Source organism: Octopus sinensis, linkage group LG6, assembly GCF_006345805.1.
Source record: "Octopus sinensis linkage group LG6, ASM634580v1, whole genome shotgun sequence".
NCBI classification, from domain to species: Eukaryota; Metazoa; Mollusca; class Cephalopoda; order Octopoda; family Octopodidae; genus Octopus; species Octopus sinensis.
This window is the reverse complement of record NC_043002.1, coordinates 116,018,994-116,028,418: the sequence shown is the minus strand read 5'-3', so window position 1 is coordinate 116,028,418 and position 9,425 is coordinate 116,018,994. Positions and strand designations below refer to the sequence as shown.

Genomic DNA, 9,425 nt, shown 5'->3' with positions numbered 1-9,425 from the left:
GTTCTTCTTTGCGCTACCTTACTGCTCAGTTTAGCTGAAAGTCTCTTTCTGATAGTATTACATAGGTATAATTATTCTTTTTGCCATTGTATAGCCAAAAGGTATTTTCTTTGAAATTGTACCATTCCTTGCCTGTTATATTTTTGTCATTATCTCTTGTAGTATGTTATTTTGTTCTGTACTTGTATACATTTGTCAGCTTTTTCCTGAAGCTCAATGCTCCAGCACCTCCAGGGTAACAGTGCTCTTGGTTTTAAAGTGCACAAAACAATGAAGACATCTCAGAAACCATCTGATGAGAAAAATCCACTGTGAATGTTCCATGTATCACATATTTGTCTCCTTTTTCCATCTCATTTACTCTTTTAATATTTTTACTTCTTTCAGTCATGTGACTATGGCCATGCTGGAGCACCGCCTTTAGTCGAGCAAATTGACCTCAGGACTTATTCTTTGTAAGCCTAGTACTTATTCTATCGGACTCTTTTGCCGAACCACTAACTTATGGGAATGTAAACACACCAGCTATGTTTGTCAAGCTATGTTTGGGAGACAAACACAGACACACAAACATATACACATACATATATATATATATATATATATATATATATATATATATATATATATATATATATATATATATATATACATATATACGACAGGCTTCTTTCAGTTTCTGTCTACCAAATCCACTCACAAGGCTTTGGTCGGCCTGAAGCTATAATAGAAGACACTTGCCCAAGGTGCCACGCAGTGGGACTGAACCCGGAACCATGTGGTTCGTAAGCAAGCTACTTACCACACAGCCACTCCTGCGCCTATTTTTTTTTTTGCTGTCCATTATGTTTTTGACCAGTTTTCGTCTAGTTTTCCCTTCATTGTGTTCTTTTTGTTTAACCTTTGGAATATATATGAATGAATTTTCCCTCTAACATGTAAAACAAGCACATTGGTAATACCATAAAAGAGTTCAAGTTTCAAAGCACTGCATTTGCATTAAGAGTCTTTTCAAGATGCTGAAGAATTTTGGTTGTTAGAAAGAAAGATAATGTTGACCAAAAAAACAAAACACTGGCATATTTAAAAGTTTACTTCTGTTGTTATGGTTGTTTTGTTGTTAATGTTGTTGTTGTTGTGAGGTGGGGGTTCAGCGTTGTCGTTACCATTGTCATTGTCATTCTGTGGATGGTACTGGTTGTGGTGGAGCGGTTGTATTGGTGGTCATGGTGGTAGTCATCATGACAGTGGTTGTGGTGATTGTTGTGGTGGTAGTCATGGTGCTGGTCGTGGTCATCATGATGGCAGTGGTGGTCATGGTGGTGGTTGTGGTGGTAGTCATGGTGCTGGTCGTGGTCATCATGATGGCAGTGGTGGTCATGGTGGTGGTTGTGGTGGTTGTCATCATGATCATCATGGTAGTGGTGATGATAGTTTTGATGATGATGATGATGTTGTTCATCATCAATGTCCATAAAGATGTTCAGATTTTAGTGCAAAATCTTCTTAGATAAAAAAAACCACCAAGAAAAATAATTTCTTTCATTTAGACAGAAAACTACAAAAATGAAAACTGCTGGTTATATCTTGGCCATGATTGTCAGTTGTTTTACTTGTCAGTCTAGCAGCTGAATAATATTTTAAATTTTAACATTAGCACAAGGCCATTTATTTTAAAGGAGAATATAGTCAATTAAATCAACCCCAGGACTTGACTGATGTTTTATCGACCCCAATGGATGAAAGGCAAAGATAACCTTGGTTGTATTTGTAAAAGGCAGTATCAAAACAGTGTGGAGTGTTTTGTCCAATGTTCTAATAATTCTTCCAATCCAACTACCTTTAGTAATATTAATAACGCAGCTCATGGATGATTAGTTGCAGCTGTTTATACTGATGAGAATATACTTTGTAGCTATGATAAAGCAGCAATGAAACTGGTAGTGGTGGTGGTGGTGGTGGTTGTGGTGGGGGTGATGGTGCATCTGCAATTGCTGCTTCTGCTACTGCTGCTGTCTGTGCTGCTGCTTCTGCTGTTGCTACTGCTGCTATTGCTGCTGCTGTCATGGTAACATTGCATAATGTGAAAAGGAGGAAAATGATATATTACAAAAGTATTCCTATATTTGGGGTGTGTTTCATTATATAAATATGTTTGTTGATAAATAAGGTTTTGACATTGAACGTAAAAAACAGTTCAGAACGTTCTGTTAATATTTGAAAAAAGTATTACAATGTGAATTTGTGGATAGAGACACTCTTCTTAAATATCGTTTTTGAATCATGAAGTCTATAGCTAAATTAAAATTTCATTGTCATTAGATCTACATAACCATTCTTGAGTTGAATAGAACACATTCTGAAGCAGTTCTACAGAGCTTATTCTGGTTTCTGTAGTGTTTAATCCTGTAACTGCAAAATTAAATTTCATAGTTATTCCAGTAGTGATGTTAAATATCTAACACAAAACAGAATTGGTATTTTCTGCAAGTCATGTTACCTCAAAAAAAATAATAATAATAATAGATTCAAACATGACATTCTTCAACAAAAGATAGATTTTAAAATAAAACTTTCTGCAGTTAAAGCTAGTGAAATTTTGAGTGGATATATCTGATTTCCACAGTAAAAAGTGTTAAGTAAACAAAAAGACAAGACTCTTCCTTGGTTAGCCAGTCTTCCACAGGCTAACCATCATCCCACTCTCTGCCAATACATCTGCTACTCATTTTTAGCCAAGTAAAATAAAACAATGTGAAATGAAATGATTTATTCAAGGACTCCAAGTGTCATATTTCAAAATATCTTTGAGTAAAAACCACTTGGCTCCCAAAAAATAGCTCTTGTTCTCCTTCCCTTACTCTGAATTAGGCCCATTTAAAACAATATTAGTAATTTGCAGTACATGATGTAAGAAAACTAGTAAAATTCAAAGGTAACTAAATGGTTATTTTTTCTTATTAACAGTAATAAGTTATATAAACCTTTATTTTCTCAAATTTTAATGAGACAGACGTATTTAGTACACGGGTATTCAGATAAGAAGTTATTCAAGAATATCATATCTCTCATGTGTTTCTGATATTTCACTGTTTGTTTCTGCAAAGAAAACTCTTGATATATTTTGATCTTAAGATTTAACTCAATATCATTTTATCATATCAATTCTTCTATTGTTCCAATATCCTCAATACAAATTGCAAGAAATATATTTATTACCCAGTATGAAACTGGCACCATATTAAGTCCTAAGACTTGTCACATAATTTTCCCCATGTATGCAAAACACACTTGAAGAGGATCCTCTGGCAGTTCCAGGGAATTGCAGTTCTAGTAAAGAAAGATAGGAAAAAACATGATACAGAAGTTATGAGGAAATGATAAGTGAAACAAATACAGACAAATGACCTGACTTTGAGGAAATCCATACCTTCCCTTGAAATTTGATTTCATTGAACTTTAAAATAATTCTACAAATGAGAAATATCATGCCAGGTATATTTCTTGTGGTTTACCTGAGGAGAGCATTAAAATCCTTCTTTCAATTGTGAAAAGTGAATAAAAGTATCTCAGACAGTTTTCCCTTAGAAACCACCTGATTTCAATGTGCTGCAACAAGTATCCGAAATCTTTCTTCTCAATTTAAAGCTGTCAAAAATATTCAATAACTAAATGCATCTAACAATTTTAAACTTAACAAAAAAAAACATACTCCCAGAAAAAGGAGTACATATGTTCAACCAGATACAGCAAAGCAACAGATCATTCAACAAAACTGCCCTCAGCCTCACTGACAGTCCCATTATAGCCACAGAAGTGACTCCTTACTAGAAACAAGTGGATTACATCCATGCCACCTACCACATGCATGATGGGAACTCCTAATCAGTGTTTAGCAGTGTGGAGCAACTAGCCAACCACTCCCACTCGTGACAATACACCAGACATAACTTCCAAGGATTTCAGGGGAGTTAGGAAATCACATAATATGGGAGTCACATGCTGACACATTTCTTCCACGTCTTGACAGACTCAAATTTTCCACTTCTCATCAGGCAGGACTAGCACCTGATGTCCTCATACACTAGAAATCTGTTATTAGACTTTGCTACATTGGGCCACTCAGTGACAACCTGGGCTGGTTAAAGGTCCAACAATTCAGGCAGTCACTCTGGGTGCCATGTACTTGCAAATGTCATGTCTTGTATTTGGGATCTTCAAAATAAAAGGGGGAAAAAAAGGTAATAAATAAAATTAATGCTTTATCCTCATGTTCAGTATATTGTAATAAACACTATTCTTAAAGTTGCAGGTTTTCCTCTTTGTAAAGATTTGTAAAATATGAATATAGGTGTAGGCATGGCTGTGTGGTAAGAAGCTCGCTCCCCAACCACCTGGTTCCGGGTTCAGTCCCACTGAGTGGGACTTTGGGCAAATGTCTTCTACTATATACTTGGGCCAGCCAAAGCCTTGTGAGTGGATTTGATAGATAGAAACTGAAAGAAGCCTACTGTATATATGTATGTGTGTATCTTTGTGTTTGTCCCCCATCACTGCTTGACAACCAGTGCTGGTGTGTTTATGTCCCCTGTAACTTAGTGGTTCACCAAAAGCATAAGTACCAGGCTTAAAAAAACAACAAAGTGCTGGGGTTGATTCATTCGACTAAAAATTCTTCAAGATGGTGCCCCAGCATGGTCGCAGCCTAATGACAGAAACAAGTAAAAGACAAAAAATAAAAGATATCAACGGCATGCACTTACAGCCAGCCACCTTCTTAGATGAAACTGGTCACCTCTGATATACAGGAAACAGTGAATAAATATTCCTTGATATTGTAAATAGCCACTCGGTTGAATGAAAATCCATTATATACAATAGAAATAGTATTAAATTGAAATATCCATCTCTGTCTTAACTTTAATGTAAATACAGTGCTGAAAGGGTCTCTAAAATAAGAAGGGTCTCTGAAATAAGAAGGGTCTCTGAAGTAACATTACTCAACAAGAGATCAGGAAATCTCTCCAGGTTTTGTCGCTACTTCTCCACATTGAGACATCACAGTTCCAGACATGTGATTACAATGTTGCAGGAAAAAAATCACAAGACAGATTCTTCAAGTTAAGCCAACTAGCAGGAGAGCTAGGGGTAGACCATGAGTGAGACGGTTGGATAACATCCGTTGTCTCAGTTGGTCATAGAAAGTTTAATGATAGTTGCTTCTGATAGGTTCCTTCAGAGGAGATGCCAAGGGACTCTACCCCCACAACCTTCCTAGGAATTGTGAAGGTACATGGCTTGGTGATTACAGTGTTGGACTCATGAATGTAAGATTGTGGTTTCGATTCCTGGACCAGGCAACGTGTTGTGTTCTCGAGTAAAACACTTCATTTCACATTGCTCAAGTCCACTTCGCTGACAAAATTGAGTAATTCTGCAACAGACTAGCATGCTGACCAGATGGGGAATATATATATATGCCATGAAAACCGGGAAGCCAGCCCTTGTGAGTCAGCATGGCTTGAGAAGGTAACTTTACCGTTCCTAGGAATTGTGGGAAACAAAAATGGATGGATAGATAAAAATATACTTGTATGAATGTTGAAATTCTGCTGATATATGTATGTATGTATATGTATATTTATGTATGTATGGTACCATATGTAGTATGTATATGGGGTGGTGGATATCTATTGTTCAACAATGAGATTCTGTTGTTTAATGAACTGAATAATCTGCTTCTGAATTAACACATAAGGGTTTGAGCATTTACTCAGACTTATGTACTGTTATGATTTTTTTTTTCTGGCAGAATCAGCATGATACAATGTGTGCGTGACAAGGCCAAATTTCTTCAGGGTACCAGCAACCCAAGGGACCGTCCTAGCAACAGCTCTCGGTGATACATTGAGATTGTTGTAGATGAAGTCCAGGACCTGTGGGATGAATTCACCCGTCCTAATGAAGTTTGACCATTGAGAATGTATCTTCCTGTTAGCCACAGATGACATATTCCTACCATAGGTTTCCAGCTATTTCTGTCCCTGGACATGAAAGAACTGATTATATTAACCCCCAGGCCAATTCAACAGCCCAAGGTATACAAGCTGAAAGGAGTTTGAGGCCAGACCTTCGACCTTATGGAACAAATGTCATGAATGGTTGGTTTTGAAGTTTGATAGCTAATTAAGTACCATCTTCTAGATGTATTTCAATAGTAAAAAATTTTGGTCTTTTTGGCCTACACATACCAAAACACTTTGTATCTCAAAAGGGTTAAAGAAGAGATTTCTGATTCATTGTGGCTGGTAGCTAAAGCCATGACTACAGCATGCCATTTTATTTTTATGTCAGACAGGAATCTGTCACATTGATGATGTCAGTAGATCTGAAGGAGAAATATGAGTGTAATTCAAGAAATTTGGTCTTGTCACACACACATTGTATCATGCTGATTCTGCCTGGAAGAAATCATAAAAGTACACAAGTCTGAGGAAATGCTCAAGCCCTTACACGTTGATTCAGGAGCAGATTATTCAGTTCATTAAACAACAGAATTTCATTGTTGAACAATAGATATCCAGCACCCCATATACATATACATATACATACATACATGTGTATATATATATATATATATATATATATATATATATATATATATATATATATATATTCTTTTACTTGTTTCAGTCATGCTGGAGCACTGCCTTAAAAGGTGTTAGTCAAAGAAATTGACCCCAGGACTTATTCTTTGTAAGCCTAGTACTTATTCTATCGGTCTCTTTTGCAGAACTACTAAGTTATAGGGACATAAACACACCAGCATCACTTGTCAAACGATCAAACCTGGGCACCAAACTGTTAATCCATTAATCATTAATTAACAAAGTTAACATTTTCGTTAACGATTTAACTTTTAAGTTAACTTTAGAAATCATTATCAGACTAATTAACTTCCATTACATTTAACTTCCGTTAACTCAAGTCCACTAACCCAAAAATTTCATAAAAACCAGTAAACATTTCAAAGTTTCCATTATTTTCAGATTTTCAACACCGATGTAGAGCCTTAGCATATTTAATATTGTCTGCATCATTCTTTCAAACCCGATGTAATGCCACTTATTATTATAAATAACTTTTCAATTAAACTTTGAATTGTGAGTTCAAAATAATATTTTATGTATTCAATATTTAAGCAATTATTTTCTATTAATAGACCATATAAAGTTTCTTTAATAAACTAATAAGATATTGCACCATAACACACAACAAAGTGCTATATATAAAAAGAAGAAGTGTCAGCAGAAAGAGGATTCACTTCACTCTGAAGAGCTGTTACAGTTACAATGTGAGTATCTGTTATTATAGCGATACCATTATTAGTGTTAATTGAAAGAAAAGAAATAAGTCCAGTTTCATTACTATAACATATTAAACATTTGCATACATTCCTTTCGTATTCTAGTATTTGATATTGTAAGATCAATTTGTTAATTAGCCACGTTTTATGATAGTTTCAAATATTTATGTTGTTTAAGATTTTAGTTGATAGAATCTCAAAAATTTGAATCTGTTGACATTGTCAAGGCTGAAACTGCCAGTGCCACTGGACCTCAGCAGGAACAGTCTCAGAAGCCCTGGCTACCCCTGGACGACTACTTCTTGATCAAGTCAAGGGAAGGAGACAAGTTGATTTTCAACTGCAAGCTGTACCTGCCCATCAAGGGGTACATGACAAGCTTCAACAACCTCAAGCAAGCACTTCAAGAGGGCCCACCAAGCCAAGTTCACACTATTTGAGGAGAACGTCAAGGCAGGAATTATCAAGTCTGTTTTCACCTCCCTCTGGCAAGAAAGCACACCAGCAAACCATTAACAAGTCCTTTGGCACTGCTGCTACTTGCAGTGGCATACTCCAGGCTGTTGTGGATCAAAGGATTGTGGACCTGTTCATGGCCAACATGTTTGAGAGGCTAATCAAGATGCTGAACCCCAGCAAGAGCTCCATGTCGAGGAGGACACTGGGCAGGCAAACTGTTAATTTGCATACTGACTTGAAGCAGTACTTGATCAGGGAATATTCAAAATACCTTGAAGAACTTCAGCTTCTAGACACATATTATATTATAAATCATTCAAAACATATATTATATTATCTCTTAACTATTGATATGATACTAAAATAATATTATAAATACTAAATTGTAAAATTAATATTGATATTTGATCTGACAATATCTTTTTTACTAGTCTGTTTCCCTACAAATTTCAATCTTTTAAAATTTTCTAATTTTCCATTATTTTATTTCCAAGTCATACCACCTGTGACCAAAGTGCTCAACAAGATCCAGGGGAAGGAACAAGCCTACCTTGGGACTCTACTGCCAACAGTTGTTACAACAATCTTTAGACTCAAGGGCTTGAAGTCCAAGGGCCTCATCTACTACAGCCCCTTGGTTGACGCACTTTTGGCAGGCAGTGACAAAAGTTTTAGGACCCTCCTGGAGGATGAGGACTGCCAGCTGGCTGCTGCCTTCCACCCCAGGTTTCGCCTCATCTGGTTGGCTAAGTATGACAACACCAAAGTCGCCAAAGTGAAGAAAAGCATGGAAGGTAAGGTCAAAGAGGTCATGAGGCAGCAGCCTGACAAAGTGAGCAACAACAGTGGAGGCAGTAGCAATGAAAAGCAGGTGGATGACTTCCTCAGTAGTGTCACCCAGCCAAAAGAGAGTAGCAGGATCCACAGGTCACTCAAGGACAAAGCCCAGAATTTAGTCAAGACCTGGTTGGAGACCAGCTCCAAGGAATTGCTGACAGATGCTGCCTTCTTGGGTGAGCAAGTGTTGATGGACTTATTCATCAAGTTCAACACAGTGCTGCAGTGGAGTGTTTGTTCTCTATGGGCAAGGACATCTTAAGGGCCAAAAGCTCATTCATGCCTGATGAAAACTTTGACGTGCTAATTTTCATGAAGGGCAACATGCATCTCATGAACAAAATGGAGAATGAGAAGAAGAGGAAAAACTAAATTATGTATGTATCATGTTTTTCATTTTTTCATTTTTATTTTTTGAAGGCCCCTTTATCAATAAACTTTTTTTAGTTTAATACTAATATTATGTTTCATTTGAGTTTTTTTTTTTTTTTTTCGTTTTTCTGGCTCTGAAAGCTTTTAAAAACCTTTTAAAAAAGGCCAAAACTATGAAATCAGCCTTTTTTTATGTCTTTTAAAAGTTAAAACTATAAAATAAGCATTTTTTAACCCTAAAGCACAAAAACTATAGTTTGGGGTTCTAAAGCCCTTAAAAAAGCTTGATTTTATAGTTTTGGAACTATTCAAATGTGTTTTTTGGTGGGTTTTAGAGCAAAAACTGATTTTTTTTTCTATAATAAAAATTAACATTAACAGTTTATCAATA

General features: G+C 36.2%; 1 protein-coding gene across 1 annotated transcript; it reads left to right on the top strand.

The window, feature by feature from the left end:
- Window positions 1–1,566: 1,566 nt before the first annotated feature.
- On the top strand, window positions 1,567–9,120 carry LOC118763785. Its single transcript, XM_036503527.1, has 3 exons — window positions 1,567–1,599; window positions 7,255–7,354; window positions 8,320–9,120. The coding sequence occupies exons 1-3, from the start codon at window positions 1,567–1,569 to the stop codon at window positions 8,922–8,924; spliced, it is 738 nt and encodes a 245-aa protein (XP_036359420.1). The 3' UTR covers window positions 8,925–9,120.
- Window positions 9,121–9,425: the final 305 nt, after the last annotated feature.

Coding starts and splice junctions, on each gene's coding strand:
- LOC118763785 (XM_036503527.1), top strand. CDS start 1,567: ATGAAAACTGCTGGTTATATCTTGGCCATGATT. Junction 1,600..7,254: donor GTTATATCTTGGCCATGATT/GTCAGTTGTTTT, acceptor TAAACTAATAAG/ATATTGCACCATAACACACA. Junction 7,355..8,319: donor AGAGCTGTTACAGTTACAAT/GTGAGTATCTGT, acceptor TTTATTTCCAAG/TCATACCACCTGTGACCAAA.